Raw genomic sequence first — 20,164 nt, 5'->3', positions numbered from 1 at the left:
AGCGACCACACCCTAAAAATGGCGTTGGTCTCCTTCTTCCGCTTTCTTGGCAGTTGGAGTTGTTGAAGTAAACAACTCCTTGTAAGGCTGTAGAGCTGAGCTCTGACTTGTTTCCGCTTTCGTGTACCAATCAGTTTTTCCCACGTGACACAAGTGCGTTGGCTGGGTGAGGGATTTAAGCTAGTGCAGACTGGGAGAGAGAGTTTTTTCGCCATGCTTCAAGGGTCCTGAATAAACTGCTGAAAGAAGAATCCTGTGTCGTGTCTTCCTTGCTGGTGAGGGGACATGACACCCCTGGTTATACTTTTACCTCTTTTAAACAATTTTGCTCATCATTGGCATTACTCATATAACAGGAATCCCATACAATCCACAGGGACAAGGCATAGTTGAAATAGCTCATCAAATTATTAAAATGTAGTTATTAAAGCAAAAAGAAGGAATTGGGAAGGGGTATATATTTCCCAAAGATAAACTTAAAATAACCCTTTTTACTCTAAACTTTTAAAATTTGGATTCATCAGGACTTAGTGCTGCAGAAAGGCATATGTGTCCAAAAAAATGTACATAAGCCCAAGATACTTTGGAAGGATATTCTAACCGGACAATGGAAAGGTCCTGACCCAGTAATTGTCTAGAGTTGGGGGTCTGTTTGTGTGTTTCCACAGGTAGAACAGCAGCCGATTTGGATTTCAGAGAGATTAACTAAGGTCCTGACCCAGTGATTGTCTGGAGTTGGGGGTCTGTTTATGTGTTTCCACAGGGAGAACAGCAGTCTATTTGGATTCCAGAATGATTAACTAAAGTGATTTCTACAGACCAAAAAGAAGATGATTTGGCTTAAATCCATAACAACTGATATCCAAAACTCCAGTTTGGCTATTCTTACATCTGCGACAGAACCAGGATGCTTTTTTCAATATCTATTTTATTATTATCCTTTCCCACATCATGAAGTTCTATTTTGTTTTTTGAGCTCATACAGACCTAGGTTAATGTTTTGCTGATCAGTTCTATTTTTTGACTGTGGAGTTTTTAAACATTGCAATGGAGATTTCACCTGTAAAAAGTTATAAGACCTTTACTATTATGTTATGTGTTGTGTGAACACTTGTGTTTTATGTTGTATGTTTGTATGTACGTATGTCCATATATCATATATGATGAGCGCTCATGAAAAAATGGATCCAAGTATTTTTTTTATTCATGTGATTTAAATGGTTTAATTTAAATTGGGTAAACAGCTGTTGTGGATTGTTTTAATATGTGAACAAAAAAGGAGGTTAACAGGTCTGTTTACTTTCACCTTTCCTTTTCATTATATTTAATAATTCTGTCAAGATATTGTAAATTGTTAAGAAAATTGTTTTTTTTTAATGCCTTCTGAAATGTTACATAATTTTTCTTTAGCCATTATTGCCAGAATTCCTATCTTCATCCCAGTGCCGGTGAAGACAAAGATAAAACCAATCTACAGCTTCTGCAATAGCCATCACTGAACTGCTTGCAGAACTTGCCTGGACTATGTGTCACTTGTATGCATTGTGAACTCACTTGTATGCATTGTGAACTATCTGTTGGTGCAGCAACTTGTGGTAGTGTTGGGGTATTTTTGCTGATGGTGTCATCGGTGGTACAATTTTTCCAAAAGGAGCCGTCAATTGGCTTGGTGTATCTTTCTCCCTTCTGCTTGTGATGGTCGTTCAGCTAAAATTGGGGGCCAACAGAGGTGAGGCAAAGAACCTCACCCCCGCCCTACTGATACAAAGACCTATCCACAGGTGTGGCTGTATGCTGGACCGGGAGTCAATGACGGGTAAGATCCAATTGCAATGGTACCAACCTAAGACAGGAGGCTGACGCCTTGAGGTCAGCTCATCCGATAACAACTAAGGACCATATGTAGTATTGGACAACCTAAGGCAGGCACGGTCCCTAAGCCACATGCTTGTTGTTTAAACAGAGAGGGGGAGATGTTGAAAGCCACAGCCGAAGGGGCCCCAGCAAACTTCTAGCTGCCAACTGATTGGCTCCTCTGCGGTGATGCTCACTGGGCTGTTTCCCCGCCCTTTCAGACCACGGAGCTGCTCATTGGGGGACTTTTTTGGCTCTGCCCACGTGACCCAGCCAATCAGCCTCAAGAGCAGGAGGAGTGGGGGAGGTTGAGAGGCTTGTGGGAAGCCGGTGGTGGCAGTTGGGCTCTGAAGGTTTTTCCTGAGGAGCTGTGTGGTGTGGTGTGTGGTTCTAAAAATAAAGTTAGTTTCTTTTGACAAGTGCCTCCTGAATTGTGCCCAGCCAGACTGCGGCAGGGGGAGGACACGGGAAGAATGCAAGGATGTTGGATTGGGCAAAGGGGAGGGTGGGGAGGGGTCACATGGATAGGAAAGATGGTGGGATGAGATGCACATCATTATCCTAAGTACATGTATGATTGCACGAATGGTGTGTCTCTACATTGTGTACAACCAGAATACTGAATGGCTGTGCTCCATTTGCGTATGATGAATTGAAATGCATTCTGCTGCCATGTACAACTAAGAAGAACAAATAAAAAATTTTTTAAAAATACGATCTTTTGTAACTAAAATGCTTTTTAAAAAGTGTCACTGTGGTTGCTGTGCTAAGACTGAAGCAGGGGGCTGAGCAGGGAGACCAGAAGCCTTTGCAATGGCCCTGGGGATGGCCAGGAGGGCTCTGGTGGGCTCTGCTGGAGGGGGGTCTCCCAGGCACACTGGACAGTGAAACAAAGCAACCATGCAGAGTGGTCTTCAGTGGGCTGTCAGGAAAGGCAGCACATGTGCCCCGAGGGCCACTCGCAAGATGACTCAGGGCACAGGTTACTGCTTCCTGGAGGAGAGCGGGGGCTCAGCTGGGGCTCAGCAGCAGGAACAGGAGGAGAAGGACTCTTATTCACATCTTTTTGCACCTCTTAAATTTTTACTCTGTACATAGAGTGCATTGTCTATTAAAATTAAGTGATTTATGTTTTAGAGTATCTTGAATATTTGAAGGAGGAAAATATTTACACATAGGAGAGACAAAAGATTGTTCAAATTTTTTCCTTGTAAAAATTCCTAAGATGTCAAGGGCTGGGGTTGTATCCCAGTGCTAGAGCGCTTGCCTAGTACATGGAGGCACTGGGTTCAATCCTCAGCACCACATAAAAATAAATAAATAAAGGTGTTGTGTCCAACTGCAATTAAAAATGTTTTTCAAAAAAAAATCCTAAGATCTCTAAGGAACTCATGTTCATAACATATGGCAAAGGTTATAAGCCAGAGAGAAAACGTGAATTGTCAAGGTACATATAAAACAACACTCACAGAAGGAATTAAAATAATGAGATACCCGTTTGACACAAGTGGGCAAAAATTTAAGACTTTTTAAAAATATCATGGAAGAGACATCGAAGTTCTCAAACTGATTCTGAAGCTGTACAGACACCCTGGGAGGAAACAGACCTGTAAGGCTGGACACCCCAAGCCAGCAATCCCACTTCCCCAGGAAGACCCTCAGACCAGAGTGCTCCGTGAAGCAGTGTGTTATAGAGAGACACTGGAGCCAGGCAATCCCAGGGGCTTGGGCAGGAGAATCCTGAGTTCAAAACTAGCCTCAGCAACTTAGCAAAGTCCTGAGCAACTTGGCAAAACCCTGTTTCAAAATAAAATATAAAAAGGGATGTAGGGTGTTGGGCAGTGATTAGCACCCCTGGGTTCAAACCCCTGGTACCAAAAAAAGAAAGAAAAGAAACATTAGCCACACACTAAATGTGTTCATTAGATCACATTAACACCCCGGTATGAAAGACCTGGTAACAAAGTACCACAAACTGAATGGTATGAAGCAACGGAAATTTCTCAGATTTGGAGGCTAGAAATCCAAAATTGGATGGCAGGGTTGGCTTCCTCTGGGGACTCCCAGACAGGATTTGTTCCTTGCTTCCCTAAAGAAAAGGGGAACAGTAAGACATGTCTCTGGACGCCCCCTTCTCTTCTCCCCAAACCTGCAGAGTTAAGGGACACCAGGAGCAAGCCTGGGCTGCAGTGTCGGACACACACTGTCTTGAAGGACTGGCTTTCCTCCTGCACAGTGGGAACCAGGGCCGGTCAGTGTCCCCTGGAGAAAGCCACTTTCCTGCATTGCCCAGGACAGCTGCTCCTCAGGATGCTGGTCACACCAGCAGACTAAGCAAGATGATGCCCATGAGGATAGCCCTCCCGCGTGGTGAGTGGGCAGACCTGCAGGTACTGGGTAAGGACAGGTGTCACTCATCCTGCTGGTTTCCTTGGACAAAACACGAGGGACAGATGTGCTCCTTTCAGCCTGTTGCCACCAAACTCTTCTTGAGGCAGTCACTGATGTCTATAATTGCTCCCCAATAACTCTGTCTCGCAGGCTGCCTCTGGCACTTTGGCCTTCCCTCTGCCCTGCCACACCTGGGCTGTGGACGAGACATGAGGCTTGCAGACACATGAGCCCCATCTCCACCTGCACATGGCCAGCTCCCTGGGCGTCCAAATGCCCCTCTTCTTCTAAGATGCCCCCAGTCCCTGGATTGAGGGCTCACTCCAAATCAGTATGCCCTCATCTAAACTTGCCTACATCTGGAAAGACCCGATGTCCACACAAGGACACATCCCAGGCTTCAGGTGGACACTATTTCATCTCAGTGCACTACCAACAGAGGACCGTTGAATAAATGTGTGGCATCCTCTTAAGCAGGACTACACTACTCTCAGGAAAAATGAGTCCTTAAGGAGCCCCAAGGCAGAGCGCAGGTTGCAAATGGCAGAGCTGTAAGGCTGAGCACGCGGCTCCTCCCTAGGATACACAGAACCTGCACGGGGCCTTTCCCCACGGGCACACGTGCGAACACGCACGGCCCCGCGACGCCCAGCTGCGGCGAGCTCTGGGAGGGTGTGGCCGGACACAATTCACAGGTTCCCTTTGAAACCCAATGTTCTTGTGTCCGCTACTGCGGGCCCCGGCCGGCAGGGGGCGACACCCGCCAAGCCCCGCGCTCGCTCTCGCCCGGAAGTCCCGCGGCGGAAGTTGTGGTCCGAGATCATCCCGGAAAATGGCGGCGTCCGTGACCGCGAGAGCGGCCAGTTCGGGAGGTGGCCGAAGGCGAGTGGTTCGTAAGAAGCGTGGCGGCGGGCGCGGCGGCGAGGGCGCTCTGCAGCGGCTGCGGGTGGCCGTGGAGGGGTTCGTGCGGGCCACCTCCGGGGGAGAGGCCGAGGGGCGCGGCGCCGTGGTGCGCTCCCGGCCGGGCGGCAGGAAGAGCCGCAAGGAGCTGCGGAGGGAGAAGCGGCAGCTGAGGAAAGCGCGGCGCCTGCAGAGGGCCGCGGGCGCCGCGGCGGGGAAGCAGGAGGGCAGCGCGGGGGAGCCCGCGCCGCCCCCGGCCCAGGCCTCGGCCCCCGCCAGGGCCACGGCCTCGTCCCGCGCCAAGGCCGCGCCGTCCCCGGCCCTGGCCACGGCTGTCCCCGAGGCCCCAGCCCCAGCCAAGGCCCCGGCTCGCCCGGGCAAGGCCAGCCCCGCCGCCGCCGCCCGCAAGCGGGCGCTTCTCGCGGCCAACGAGGAGGAGGACCGGGAGATCCGCAAGCTGGAGCGCTGCCTGGGCCTGAGCAAGCGCAGGAAGAGGGCCGAGGGCAGCGCCGTGCCGCCCGGCTTCGCGCGCGACGGGCTGGACTACATCCTGGGCGTGCTGGGGTCGGGGGCCGGCGGGCTGTACGAGAGCAGCGGCGACGAGGAGGAGGAGGAGGCGGGCGCGTCGCTCCCCGAGAGTGACCTGGACAGCGACTCGGAGCCGCAGAGTGCGGAGGACGCCGCGGAGCCCGAGCCGGACAGCGGGGAAGAGCCCGAAGGCGAGGCGCGGGAGAAAGCCGGGAGGAAGAGAGTCCGTTTCGCAGAAGACGGAGAAGAGAGGGCAGGCTCTTCGGGGGCGGACGGCACGACCCAGCAGGTACCGCGGAACTTCCCTGGGTCCCGGGGATGGCCGTCAGCCCCGGAGCCAGTGCGCTGCAGTAGGGCGCTCGCGGTGTGTTAAAAAGTCAGTAGACTAACAGCTGCGCGGAGTTGGTAGTTCTGTGTATAAATATGCATTTTCTTTTTTGCGAATATATTATTCTCTTTTTTCAAGGAGAGGCTTTGTGAAAGTGGCGAAAAGTACATCCCACCTCGGCTGCGGCCAGCCCAGGAGACAGTGGACCAGCGCAGGAAGGAGGAGTTAGAAAGGCTGAAGAAGCACGTCAAAGGCCTGATTAACAGGTAACCTTCCAGAGTTGTTGCGCTCTCTCCCTTGGAGCAATGCTGTTTCTAAAACACAGAAACTGTCCCAGAATGACAAGATGCAAGTGATGGGCAGGACTTGTAGCTGTTTTCAGATCCCTTCTGTGCCTGCCTTAGGGCAACCACATCCTTATGTTGAGGAAATGTTGCCCAGCTGTTTGGTATGGTGAGTCCTTACAGGGTTTGAAGGCAGCAGGGGACTCCTGTTGCCACTCTGAGGCTGGAATGGGGCAGGGAACATCCTCCCAGGAATAGTGGAGGAAGACCTGGCAGGGATCCCCCTTGCAGAAATGAGTGCACCTGGTCAGGATGCTGGTCCTTCATCCCCCTATGTTGACATTTAGACTCTAAAAGGGTAATTGGAAGCCATGTAGCTGGGACCACACCACTTAACCATCTACAGTTAGCCTATGTTTTAAGAAACAAGTTCAAGTCCTTCTTGCGCTAATGCTCTCCTCCAGTTCTCCCATAACTCTCACCAGAAGACCTTCATGCCCCTCTTCTAAATCCTCGAAAGGCAGCCACTCTTTTAAATGTATATTGCTCTTTTTTTTTTTTCGGTAGATTCATAGGGTACAGGGCATTCCTGCATGCTATACACCTGCCTTCTCCCAAAGGTTACATTTTCTATTGCTAGAGTACCATTGAGAAGCAACCAGGGGCTGGGAGTGTAGCTAGTGGTAGAGTGCTAACCTAGTATTCATGAGGCCTGGATTCCATCCCCAGCACCACACAGACATATGAGGGAACTGATGTAACAACCCCTAGAGCTTGTTCAGGTTTCACTGTTTTTATGTGCTTGTATGTTTGAGAGAAAGAGGTTCTCTGTAGTTTGTTACATGAAGATTTAGGTGACCACTGCCACAATCAGGATACAGAACCCGTCACTTGTGCCGCCTCTTCCCCTATGTTGCTTAATTGAAATTGAAACATTGCCAGTGGTGTCCCAGAAGTTTTACTGAAGCAAGGTGTTGTGATGTCCCTTTTAGTAGTAGCACAGGTGTGTGGTGAATAGTCTTCCTTGCACAGTCCTCTCTCACTACTCATTCAGACAGAGCACCCTCTTCAGTGTAGAAACCGTGCATGTGTGCCATCTAAGAAGTGGGCGAATTGGTGGTTTTCCAAATGATACACTGCTTAGATGGTTCCTACACCTGGGAATGTCAGATCAGGATACCCAAGTTTCTGCAGACTCACAGACCCTCCGTGGCATACCTCACTGGTTACATTTCAACTGAAAAGACAGTTGTATTATTTCAGAACTCTATAGTGTTCTGTGATGATGAGCAGAATATGCTGGGTTATTGCAGCAGGATCAGTTGTTTCTGGGTCAGAAGCATATATTAGATAGGATATATTGGTAGTATTGATAACTGAGTTTGAACTGGAAAATTATATTTAATTGTGTTTCTGTGTTTACATTCCTGCAGGTTGAGTGAGCCAAACATGGCATCCATAAGTGGGCAGCTGGAGGAGCTATACATGGCCAATAGCAGGAAGGACATGAATGACACAGTGACAGCTGCCCTCCTGGGTGCCTGCGTCACTGCCTCAGCCATGCCCAGCAGGCTGATGATGGAGCACGTCCTCTTGGTCAGCATCCTTCACCACACTGTCGGAATTGAGGTACGCTCCCACCTTTTCTCCACCCACTGGCCCTGTCACCTGGGATGGCCTTGGTCCTCCATGGTGTAGGTCAACAGTTACTACATGTGATGACCATAGGAAAGAGGCTGACTCATTAAGTGCTTGCTGAGTCCGTTTACAACAGGGAAGGAGATTTTCTTGTTGCAATTCTGCTCTTCCCCTTTCCCTGCCTCCGCAGTTCTCATTGCTCTTCCTGGGAAGTTTAATGAACCATGGTTTTCTTAGCCAGCAATGGCAGCATTGTGGCAACATTTGGAAAGGTGGTGGCCTTATGACCAACTGAGCACAGGGAAGCTGAGGGCAGAAGAAAGTGGCCCAGGCCCCACAGCTGGTTCAGGAGTCTGCTCAACTGTCTTGGGATCTTTTGTGGAAACTCTGCACCAGCTACTTGGAGAATCGCTCTTTTTTAAAGTGTTTTTCCCCCTAAGAGCCATACTCCTGTTCACATATAAGTGTGAAAGTCCATTATTTTGCCATTACAAAACATAATGGAAGCTCTGGACATCTTTGCTGGTGCCCCAGGATGACCATAATTCAGTGCTGTTATGTGGCTAGCTTAGTCCGTACCCTATCCTTCTAGATGTCTCTGGTGTACTTCAGCAGACTTAATAATCGAACTGTGTTATAAACAGTATTTCACAGTGAGTTACATAAAAGTCATGACCCTGATCACCCGTAGCACGTGGGGAGTCAGCTTGATGTGAAAACATGGGGTTAGTGCTCCTGCTTCTCATTCACACCTTCACTAATAGCACGAAGGACAATGAGGTGGCTTGTTCCAAGGGGAAGTCATTATGGTACTTCAGCTAATGACAGTCTCTAAAACTTCTGCCAGATAGGACAAGCGCTCAGGATGCTGGTTCCATTAAACTTCTTTCAGAGCTATACTAAAAAAACATCTCACAGAAATTCATGGGAAGAAAAAAAATGTGTTAAAGATCATGGTGTCAGCTGCTGCATTGCTCCCATAATCATTTACAGGGAAACAATCAGATCTGTATGGGTTGATGTTAAAATTTGCCAAACTTAATTTTAGAAAAATGAATTTTTTTTTAGTTGTAGATGAACACAATATGTTTATTTTTTATGTGGTGCTGAGGATCAAATCCAGTGCCTCACACATTTGAGGCAAGTGCTCTACCACTGAGCTACAGCCCCAACCCCTAGAAAAATGAATTTTGAACACATTAAGTGGAATTATTTTTGTGCAGTGCTGGGGCTCAAACCCAGTGCCTCACATGCTCACACATGCTGGACAAGCGCTCTGACACTGAGCTACAGCCCCAGCCCCCTAATTTCTTTTTAATTGTTTTTTAATAGAAGATGATGGTCATACCAGGGGATTATATTTTTCAGATTTATCTTTAGTGAAGGGACTTGAGATGGGAGTTTACAGGTTAAATGTGTTTATCTCAGGCCTTTAAAAACTAAAAGGCACATCCAGCCTATGGGAACTGGCTTCTGGGAACCCTCTGTTGCCTGCTGCCAGTGGCTGGGCTCTTTTGGCATTGAGCAGGCGGCAGCCCGGCGGTGACGCGCCTGCTTTCCCACCGCACCCTGCAGTCTGCTGGAGCTCCTCCTCCCGCGGACCTTCACGCATGTGCACATCTGCAGCCTGACCTGCAGTTAGAGTGTAGTAAGCTCACACAGACAGTCCAGCTCCCAGCCTCCTCCCCACCTGCTTAGAAGTCACCCAGGTTGAAAGCCTGGAAATCACACACACCTGATGTGTTGGATCAGGCCTGCCACACCCTGCCAGTGTTCCTAGGGATCACTGGCACCCAGCCCTTCCTTTCTGACCCAGCATGGCTGCCCTGGTAAGGCCATCTCTCCTGTGGATTGCCAGCATCACTGGAGTTCACCACCACATCCCCGCTCCCATCTGCTTCCTCTGGTCTCAACTGGAGTTGGGATTTGAGAGAAAACAGTTACAAGATAGTAATATGGCAAGATGACAGCTGCCATTTTTGAGTTAGGTCTCAGTCTTACAGAGTGACAGGATGGAAGTCCTTCCTCCTCCAGGACATACTTCGGGAATCTGGACTAGAATGTGCCAGAAGAACAAGAGGATGGCTCTCTGGTGAGCTTGCCCTGTTTCACCAGGCCACTGCTACTTCTTGGCCTTGTGCTCTCCCCAAAGAACAGCACACCCACATCTGGGCCCTGAGAGTGGAGCTGAGTCACTAGAGCTGCTGTCCTTCCTCTGGCACCTCCTGGTGATGAAGCACTTGCCTCTGGGGACCTTTGCTGTCTGTCGAGAATGTGCTGTTTTCTTTAAAGTTCACTTACACTGCTTATTAGAGGACAGTAACTTGAAATAAGCAATTCTGAGAACGAGTGTTACTAGGTAGTAGAACATTTTTAGAGATACAGTTGTGTTTTAACGTTTGTGGGGGGCAGGTACTGGGGATTGAACCCAGCAGCACTCTTCCACTGAGCCATATTCCCATCCCTTTTTAAATTTTATTTTGAGACAGGGTCTCAGGCTGGCCTTGAACGTGTGATCCTCTCTCACTTCAGTCTTCCAAGACAGATATCGCTGCCACACCTGTCTTAACACATTTTTAGCAAGTTTGTTTTTCCAAGGAACCAGAATGGACATTGCCCACCAAATTACGACTTTGTACTTGGCCTAGAGCGGAGACCCTTTCAGCACAGGTTGGTGCTCAGCTGCTTACCGGCGTGTGCTCTTGTGGGGCAGCCATACTTGAGTTCCTGAAGGTTGCCCTGTTGGAGTTTATGTTCTGCCTGTGTACAGGCACTTATTCAGTGTGTTGAAGGAGAAGTCCCCAGAACGGGTGACGACACGCTTGCTGTTGTCCTGCTCAGGTTGGTGCTTGCTTTCTGGAGGCTGTGGTGAGGAAGTTTGATGACGTCTACAGAAATGGAGGTGAAGGGAAAGAGTGCGATAACCTTTTCACCATCATCGCCCATCTGTACAACTTCCACGTGGTGCAGTCTCTCCTCATCTTTGACATTTTGAAGAAACTTATTTCAACTTTCACCGAAAAAGACATTGAGCTGATCCTGTTAATGCTGAAAAATGTGGGCTTTGCATTGAGAAAAGATGACGCCTTGTCGCTGAAGGAGCTGATCACAGATGCCCAGGCCAAAGCCATTGGGGCAGGCAGCATGTTTCAGGACCAGACCAGGGTATGAGTGCCATTTGACCTGCTTCCTGAGTGCTTGAGAGCATACAAACTGACCAGAGCTTAACAATAAGCCCCTGGGGTAAATAGGACACTTCCCTTCCTCAGTGGTTTCCCTTATCTTCAGCCTTCTCTAGCCCCTGTGCAGCAGCAGGGCCGAGTCTTGCAGGCCTCTGTTTCCCCATCTGTAACTCGGGGCTCTCGGCTTTGCCCCTGCAGTCGTGAGGGGTGGGGAGCAGCACCTGATGCGCCTGAGGGGAAGAAGACGTGATTGTTGAGGAGGAAGGAGAGGGCCATGTTAGACCTGGGGACACCACCAGGAGTGAGGAGAGGGGGCCGGGCCTGGGGCCTTCGTCATGGAGGACCCAGAGGGTTCTCGGCAGGTACTCCAGGGATGGAAGTTGTTTTAGGAGTCACTTTGGTGACAGTGTAGAAGAGAGGGGAAGTGGCTGGAGGAATTGGGGGGGACGCTGTAGGAGTCTGGGAGATGGTGGTGACATAGGCACCCTGGCAGTGAATGTGGCCTTGGGAGTCAGAAGCAGCCAAGTTTAGTGGGGAGCAGGGCTGAAGGAAGTAAGGGCAGGGGGCCCCCCTTCAGGTGCACGGGAGGAGGTGCAGGAGGAAACCCACATCTCAAAGGGCAGTGAGCCAGGGGTCACCCTCATGCCAGGAATCCTGGAAGCCATGGGAGTATGTGGGATCCCCCACTAGGGTGAAGGGATCCCTGTGGTTACAGGCAGCAGTGTGGAGCTGCAGGAAGGAGGAAGAGCTGGTGGGCAAGGTGGCAGGATACTGGGGGGTGGGTCACAGAGGCCAGAGTCCTGAGAAGAATTTACTCTTTAGGTGGGATGTTGAGGTCAAGGGAAAGGGACTGGATTTTCATTTCGATCATTGTCTGATGAGGAGCATTATTGATAGCTGCCCTTTGTGCACCAGGGCAGTGGGTCTGCAGAGGCAGCAGGGGGTGAAGTGGGGAGTGGGTGGGGTGGGAGGGAGTGCAGATTATATTCTTGCTGGCTAATGCCCAAAAGCTGACAGCAGAGGTGGCCGCCTGGGGCAGGGAGGTGGAGAATGCCAGCGGCTATTGAGGGATTGGAGTTCCTCTTCTGGGCATTATGCAGATTCTAAAGGTGATTGTGGGCACAGTTGCCTAGCTTGGAATATACCGGAAATCACCTACTTGTTTATTTTAAAGAGGTTGATTTTATGATGTGGAGATCGTATCAAGAGTTAATGTTTGAGGAAGTATGTAGACAGACTCTGTGCTGTCCTTGTAACTCTCCTGTAAGTGTGTTACTGTTTCCGGTTGATAAGTTGGTCGGGGAGAGGCTGAAGATCCAGCAAGGGGGGGATGTCCAGGAATGTTCAAACTGCTTGAAATGATGGGAGATTTCATTTTGGTTTGGGGTTTATTTCTCCCCTTCCTTTTCCTTAAAGGTCCGATTTATGCTGGAGACGATGCTGGCCTTGAAGAACAATGACATGCGCAAAATTCCAGGCTATGATCCCGAGCCCGTGGAGAGACTGAGGAAGGTGCAGCGAGCTCTGGTGAGTGGCTGCCTACTGCCTTGCCCCGAACCTCAGGGCAGCAGGGCCCCATTGGGAGAGGGAGCGGGACCTGTGAGTTGGGGCCTGAGAGAAGACGGAAGCTGCCCTGTGAGTGGCCTCCGCCCTCCTGCACAGCCCCTGTAGCTGGTCCTCCCAAGGTGCTCAGCTTGCTGTGCAGTAGGAGCCTGTTGTCACGACTGTGCCTAAGAGACGTTACTTGGGTGGCAGACCCACAGACCTCACACAGAATACGGTGAGTTGACTGCTTGTTTTGGCATTATTCCAAACAGACTAACTGTCCCAGTTGCCAGAGACTTATTGCAATGTTCGTGCACCAAAAATTCCATTATCAAAAATATGAAAGTGAGCCAGGCACAGTGGTGCACGCCTGTAATCACGGTGGCTCGAGAGGCTGAAGCAGGAGGATCTCAAGTTCAAAACCACACTCAGCAACTTAGAGAGGCCCTAAACAACTCAGCAAGATCCTGTCTCTAAATAAAACATAAAAAGGGGCTGGGGATGTGGCTCAATGGTTAAGCACCCCTGGGTTCAATCCTGGACAAAAAGAAAGAAAGAAAGTATGATCACAGTACAGACTATGAACCAATTAAAGCATCTCATTAAACCTTTTTCTCTAATCAGGTGCGCAGTGCCAGCTCAGGTTCTGAGACTCAGCTTCGCATCTCTTGGGATGGTCTTTTGAATGCAGAACAAACTGGGCGTTGGTGGATTGTGGGGTCTGCTTGGAGCGGGACTCCGATGATTGACAACAGTCATCATGCACTTCAGCAGAAGCCGCCTGCGGCCTTGGTATGGAGACCCAGTGCTTGACTGGCACCCTGCTGTGCTGAGTGCCAGCTCTGCTAGAGTAGTTCTGATTATTCCTGAATGGCTATGGAAGTGTGCCACTTAGGTTTATCTGAAAGCCTTATAAAAATTGCCAGTGTTAAGGTATGATTTAAATCCAGGCATGTGGTACATGCCTGTAGTCCCAGCTACGTGGAAGCTGAGGTGGGAAGAACACTTGAACCAGCCTAGGCAATATAGCAAGGTCCTGGCTCGAGAAAACAAAACAAACATATAATTCAGTTTTTGTTGTTTCTTTTTTAAGGATTTTAAGAGTCCCAAAACGCATTGTGCAAAAGATCTAAGAGTTGAAGGGAGTGTGTGAAAATCAAGACTGACTTTGCAGATACCCATTCTTGAGACTGGGATGTGTTCTGTATCCCAGGAGATGTAGGTTCCAGTCCATTAGCATGGATGAAACATCTTCCCATTTATTTGTATTTATCATTATTAGCTAGAGTTGGAGCTGGGTGTGGTGCACACACCTGTAATCCCAACTGCTCGGGAGGCAGAGGCAGGAGGATGGCGAGTTCAAAGCCAGCCTCAGCAATTTAGTGAAGTGCTAAGCAACTCAAGTGAGATCCTGACTCTAATAAAAGTACAAAATAGGGCTGGGATGTGGACAGTGGTCAAGTGCCCCTGAGTTCAATCCCTGGTACCATCCCCCGCAAAAAAAAATAAAAGTGGAAAAAAATTATTTACTAGCATCTGTTCTTGATCTCCTTCCTTGTCCCCAGTGTCCTTTCCTGCCCTGGGCCCTGGGTACACCTGATGACCATGATTCCCATATCTGAACTTGATCTGAGATGCTCAGGCTGATGTTCCACCCTCCTGAGATCCCAAATCCAGTGCTTCTCTCCTCCAGTGGCTTTTTCTCCTGCCACATTTTCCCTTTGTGGTGAACCAGAAATGAAGATTTGGAATTTACCTACAGGTATTCACGTGCAATTTAGTTATACTGAGCTGAAGCCACAAAATTGTACAAGTTGTTCTTTAGAAACTTTAGGAGCACACTCAACCAAAGGTGGCATGGTATTTCTCAGGAAACAGCTCTCAAGACATTTGTATGGCCCACACACTAATCCTTCCTTTTTCAGATAAGCTCAAAGATGTTGGATCTTGCTCGGAAGCAGAGAATGAACACTGACATTAGGAGGAGCATCTTCTGTACGATGATGACGAGTGAGGATTTTTTGGATGCTTTTGAAAAGCTGCTCAAGTAAGCATTTGTTTGTTTGTTTTGACCTGTCAAGTTAGAAGTGGTGAAAGAAATAATTTGATCTGGGGTTTGTGTTTGGAGGACTGAAAAACTGGAATTTTGTCACTGTCCTCTCACTTGGGTGGGCCACATGTCTCTGGCAAGCCACTCATTCCTACTAGTGTGCCCTGGTAGACCCTCAGCGGAGCCCTGTAGGAGGCTGCAATTTGAGGGCTTCGCAGCCAGTATCTGGTAGCCAGCCACTGTCTTCGGCAGCTGTTGGTTGTCATGAATTGCTTAAAGTGTATGAGCCTTCATGTTGAAGCTGCCTCTTGCTTCTCATTTAAAATGTCCCAATATGGTTCTGTAATAATTTGTTGTAGCAGGTTTTTAAAACATTTGCATGCTTTATGCAAAGTGCTTAGTTATCAGATAACAATTAAATGAACAATTTAACTCATTTTTCTTTATTTGCTTCAAACTCATAATGCAATACAGGGAGAAATGGCTCATTTTAGTATTCTGATAGTTGGGGTTTTGTAAACTGGGGTGCCTTGTCAGTGTGGGAACCCTGAGCGTACCTCTGTGTTTTCTAGTCAGTCTTCATCTAACAATGAGTTTTTTCCCCATTTTTATTCATCACAGTCATTGGCTGACCTGGGGTTGAGGCTCAGTGGCCTAGTATGCATGAAGCCTGGGTTCCATCCCTACTACCAAAAAACCCACACGCCCCTCTGGGGAAAGGGTGAACAAACCAGGGGTCCTTGCTGCAGTGGGTGGGATCCTTACAGTTCACTGTTACAGAGGGCGAAGTACCAGTCCCACAGCTGTATGGGTGACTCTTAAGTGTGTTCTGCCAGGTTCAAGAGGCTGGACACCCGCAGCTTCTGCTTTGTGGCTGTTTGTGTGGCATTCTGGCAGAGTCAGAACTAGAGGACTGGAAAAAAGATTGGTGGTAGCCCGCAGCTTGGGGAATGGCTATCTGCACAGGCGTGTGGGTGTTGTGGGGGCGATGAAATTCTTTTTCCAGTGTGGTTGCAGTTACCTGACTCTGGGGGATTATACAGCTGCACCCACAGGACTGTACACTGTGAATTTTAAAAATGAAAAAGTGAGCCAGGCACAGTGGCGCACGCCTGTAATCCCTGTGGCTCTGGAGGCCGAGACAGGAGGATCGTGAGTTCAAAGCCAGCTTCAGCAACTTCGAGGTGCTAAGCAACACAGATCCTGTCTGTAAATAAGCTGAGGGTATGGCTCAGTGGTTGAGTGCCCCTGAGTTCAATCCCTGGTACCAAAAAGAAAGAAAGAAAGAAAAAGTGAAATCATTATCTTAGCAAGACCTGGTTTCATTTGAGTCCTGCCTGTGTCAGTTGGACTTGGGTCCTGGGCTTTGTGGTGGGGTAGAACTCGAGCCCTGTTGTGTCCTCCCACACTTTGCCACATCACTAGAAAAATGAGGCCCAAAGAAACTGGGGAAGGCCAGACCTCTGGCTTGTGTCTGGTTGCTGCTACCTGCCTCCTGGCTCACTTTTAACCACACTCTTCCAGACAGGAAGGACCCGTGGGCTCTTTGGCTGTGGAAGTGGGAAGTGGAGTGCTGACTTAGCTGGGCTGTTTCTGTGCTGCAGGCTGGGACTGAAGGATCAGCAGGAGAGAGAGGTGGTCCACGTGCTCATGGACTGCTGCTTGCAGGAGAAGACGTACAATCCCTTCTATGCGTTCTTGGCAAGCAAGTTCTGCAGCTATGAAAGGCGATTCCAGGTAACTTGGTCAGAAGGCTGCCAGTTACCTGTGTCCTGACGCTTTTCCTCAGCATTCTGTCCGGCTCACATTCTAAACATGAGTTCTTGGAGCCAGAGTACTGGGTAGAGGGACCACCTGCACTAGGAGGCTGGATGTTGCTTACACCACACCAGTCTCTTAACGTCACTTGTCAAGAGCTTTCTTCAAAGTGCTTATCTGCTGGGGTGGGGTGGGGTAGGGTTTGGTGGTGCTGGGGATCCAACCCAGTGCCTTGTAAATTCAGGGGAGAACCACAAACAAAAGATGACTATAAAGCTGTTTCAAGCTCCTGACCATTTGAAAGGACAGAATAGTTGCTCCTGAAAGTCCTGAGTTTCAGAATATTAAAAATAAGTGAATGAGAGCATCTTAGTGGTTTAGTCTACCGATTGTTGAATTTTAATTTTTTTCTTTTTATTAACTGTTACTAGATGACTTTCCAGTTCAGCATATGGGATAAATTTCGGGACTTAGAAAATTTGCCAGCCACTAATTTCTTGAATTTGGTTCATCTGGTGGCACACTTGTTGAAGACAAAATCGCTTCCGCTCTCCATTTTGAAGGTTTGTAAGCAATTTAAAAATCACTGTGTAGTTGCTTATTTTTTGTACTTGTAAAGCATGAATTTTCCAAGATTCTGGACAGTGTTTCATTGTTGTGACCATTGTATACACAGTATAGATTTACCTAGAACATTAGTGCTCGGTTCCAGTTTTCTTGCTAACTTAAGTAAATCTGTTCTGGGTTTGAGATTGATCTTAAAATCCTGGACCAGTCAGTGCTCAGTAGACTGGCACTGCATAGAGGCCTGGTACTGGGTCTGCAAAATAGGGTGTTTGAAAGCTGCAGACTCCCTACTCTGTGTTTGAGACTTCAGAGCCATAAAAACATAGATGCCCAATGTTCCTCTGGAGGAGATGGTGGACCTACCTGTAGAAGGCAGGATTTGAGGTGGGCCAGTAAGGCTTGGGTAGTGGAGCCACCAGGGTGTGGGTGCCCTAAAAAATTCTGAGCATTTGAAGAGCCTGAGGGTCAGGGCTGGGCGAAGTGCAGAGACAAGTTCTTCTCTGTGCCCTGCGTACGTGGGTGTGCTCCCCACCGTGGTCAGAGCATCTGCCCATGACTGCCTGCCTCTCGTAGGGTGTGGGATGTGGGGTTTCCCACTGCACTGAAAGTGTGGGTACAGTCTTCACACCCCATTCCGAGAACTGGAGTAATTTAGAACACATAAGATAACATCTTCTCATCGTTGAGCTAAATCTACGCTTCCCTACTCAAGTCAGGCTCAGTGTAGAATGGGTCGGTGTGGCCCCAGGTGAACAGGAGCAATGGAAGCTTACTCGTGGGCAGTAGAACTTGGGTTCTCCCTGGCTCCCAGCCCTGCCCTCCACTCTCCCCACTGGTGTTCTTTTTGTTTGTTTTCTATTTTGATACTGGACTGGAACCGGGGTATTCTACCGCTGAACTACTTCCCAGCTCTTTTTATTTTTTGAGACAGGGTCTGGCTAAGTTGTGGAAGCTGGCCTCAAACTTACAATCCTCCTGCTTCAGCCTCTGATATTACTGGGATTACAGGCATGTGCCACTGCACCTGGCTGAGGGGCCCTCTTTGATCAGAATCTCTCCCTGGCGTGGTTTTGTACTCCCTGTGCTGTGCATCTACAGCCAGTACATAGTCTACCCTCTGTTTGGGCAGAACCGTGTAGTCATCTTGCTCTTGTGACTTTCCACGGTTCTTTTTTAAAATTAAGTTTGCAATTTATATATGTTAATATCTATAATTCTCTTCTCTGATCTTCTGTGTGATCTTATTACTTCCACTGTATAAGTCTAGTACATTTATTTGCTACACTACTGAAATTTAAAATTATTTCTGGGGTTTTTGATAGTTTTCTAAGATGGAAACATATCTGAGTTCATCTTTCCTAGACCTAAGCTCTACACAGAGATGTGTTGATAGGGGTGGTCCAGACTCTACCAGAATGCCACATAGACAGCCATAAAGCAGAAACTGCAGTGTCCAGCCTCTTGTACCTGGTAGAACACACTCAAGAATAGGCTTCTGTTCTAAAAACTACATTCCTGGCTTGTGAAGTATAGGCCCCCTAAGCTGTGTTGTGCTGCCAGGTTGACCAGCCACCCCTGCCAGCTCTGCAGGGTCCCCATGGCACCTCCTCCTTACTAGCAGCTGTTCATTTTTAGCAGTTAAAAGACCTTCTTAAACCAGGCTGTGTGGGCAGTGAGGAAGGGTCAAATGCCTACTCATTAGCACTCTTTACAGATCACTGGAGAGTTGGCTAAGCTAGTGTCACTTTTTTCTGTCTCCTGACTGTAGGTGGTTGAGTTCAGCGAATTGGACAAACCCAGAGTCCACTTCTTACGGAGAGTGTTGACTATGCTGTTAATGGAAACAGAAGTTGAAGACCTGGGTTTAATTTTTGCAAGGTATGTGCCCAGGTGTTTCATTAAACATGAGAAAGGGACAGAAAGATGTTTTCATTCCGGTTGGTTTACAGAAGCAGCACTGTGCTTCACATGTAGCTATATAAGTCATGTCAGTCTTAACGTTAAGCTGATATCTAAGAGTGCTTGTTGTTTTCTCAGTGCTGGGCTCTTGCCCAGGGCCTTGTGTGTGCTGGGCATGCAGTTTTAACACTGAGCCACCTCCTGTCCTGAAGTTCTTCGTTGAAAATTCTGCTTTACATAGAGTCAGGCACAGTGATGTACATCTGTGGGTTCAGCTTCTTGGGAGGCAGGACGATCCCTGGGGCCTAGGAGTTTTGAGGCCAGCCTGAGCAACGTAGAAGACCCTGCCTCAAAAACAGAAATAAAAAGGAACAGAAGGCCTCGCGGTTTAGCTCAGTGGGAGATGGTTTTGTGCGTGTAAGAGGCCCTGGTTCCTTCCCAGCACCACAGGGAACAGAACTAGGTTACGACTGCCTCCTGGGTACCTGCGTTGAGATCTGTCCTGACACGCGTCTGTCTAATTCTCTTCCAGAGTGTCTGAGAACCCAAAGCTGGGGATGTTGCGAGAGGGTCTGAAGCTCTTCATTGGCCACTTCTTACTGAAGAACGTGCAGGCCCACCAGAGTCCCGAGGAAGCCAGCGTGCTGAGAGAGAGGGCCAGTCTTGCCACGCGGTCTCTGCAGGGCAAAGCCGCCCTGAGAATGTAGGCATGTCCAACCCACAGGTGTCCTCAGGATCTCCAAGGCCTGTCCAGCTCAGTGAAGAGGAGGAGGGCTAATGTCACAGTCTGTCACATTGTAAATGTTATTTATTGAGATGATTTTTTTAATCCAAGATTGTATCGTGTTGGTGTTTTTTATAACTTTATTATTTTTTTTAAATGGTGCTGAGGATTGAACCCAGGGCCTCACATGTGCTAGGCAAGCGCTCTACCGCTGAGCACAACCCAGCCCTATTTGTGTTTTTAATAACTTTCAGATGATGCATTAGGGGTGGCAGGAAAAGGTAGGGAGGGGCAGGCTCTGAACTGTGCACCCTGTGCAGTGAGACTGGTGTGGTGTTTTGGTTTTGTTTTTTTTAATGCTGGTGATTGAACCCAGGGGCACTCCACCTGAATTCAGCCATATCTGTAGCCCTTTTTATATTTTTATTTTGAGACAGGTCTTACAAGTTGCTGAGGTTAGCATTGAACTTGTGATCCTTCTGCTCAGCCTCCCACATTGCTGGGATTACAGGTTGT

At 48.6% G+C, this 20,164-nt stretch overlaps 1 protein-coding gene across 1 annotated transcript; it reads left to right on the top strand.

Annotated features, from left to right (window-relative positions):
• The first annotated feature begins 5,067 nt into the window (after positions 1-5,067).
• On the top strand, positions 5,068-19,758 carry Nom1 (nucleolar protein with MIF4G domain 1). The gene is made up of 11 exons (XM_076873045.2): positions 5,068-5,962; positions 6,140-6,267; positions 7,719-7,914; positions 10,765-11,088; positions 12,522-12,632; positions 13,275-13,442; positions 14,576-14,697; positions 16,305-16,437; positions 16,890-17,021; positions 18,794-18,903; positions 19,457-19,758. The coding sequence occupies exons 1-11, from the start codon at positions 5,078-5,080 to the stop codon at positions 19,629-19,631; spliced, it is 2,484 nt and encodes an 827-aa protein (XP_076729160.2). The 5' UTR covers positions 5,068-5,077; the 3' UTR covers positions 19,632-19,758.
• Positions 19,759-20,164: the final 406 nt, after the last annotated feature.

Source organism: Callospermophilus lateralis, chromosome 1 (assembly GCF_048772815.1).
Source record: "Callospermophilus lateralis isolate mCalLat2 chromosome 1, mCalLat2.hap1, whole genome shotgun sequence".
In the NCBI taxonomy this organism is placed as follows: Eukaryota; Metazoa; Chordata; class Mammalia; order Rodentia; family Sciuridae; genus Callospermophilus; species Callospermophilus lateralis.
This window is presented reverse-complemented; position numbering and strand designations above follow the sequence as displayed.

Bases quoted from the DNA above. Each gene is read 5' to 3' on its own strand.
- Nom1 (XM_076873045.2), top strand. From the start codon at position 5,078: ATGGCGGCGTCCGTGACCGCGAGAGCGGCCAGTTCGGGAGGTGGCCGA. The intron at 5,963-6,139 runs GTACCGCGGAAC...TCTTTTTTCAAG, and splicing joins CGGACGGCACGACCCAGCAG to GAGAGGCTTTGTGAAAGTGG. The intron at 12,633-13,274 runs GTGAGTGGCTGC...TTCTCTAATCAG, and splicing joins GGAAGGTGCAGCGAGCTCTG to GTGCGCAGTGCCAGCTCAGG.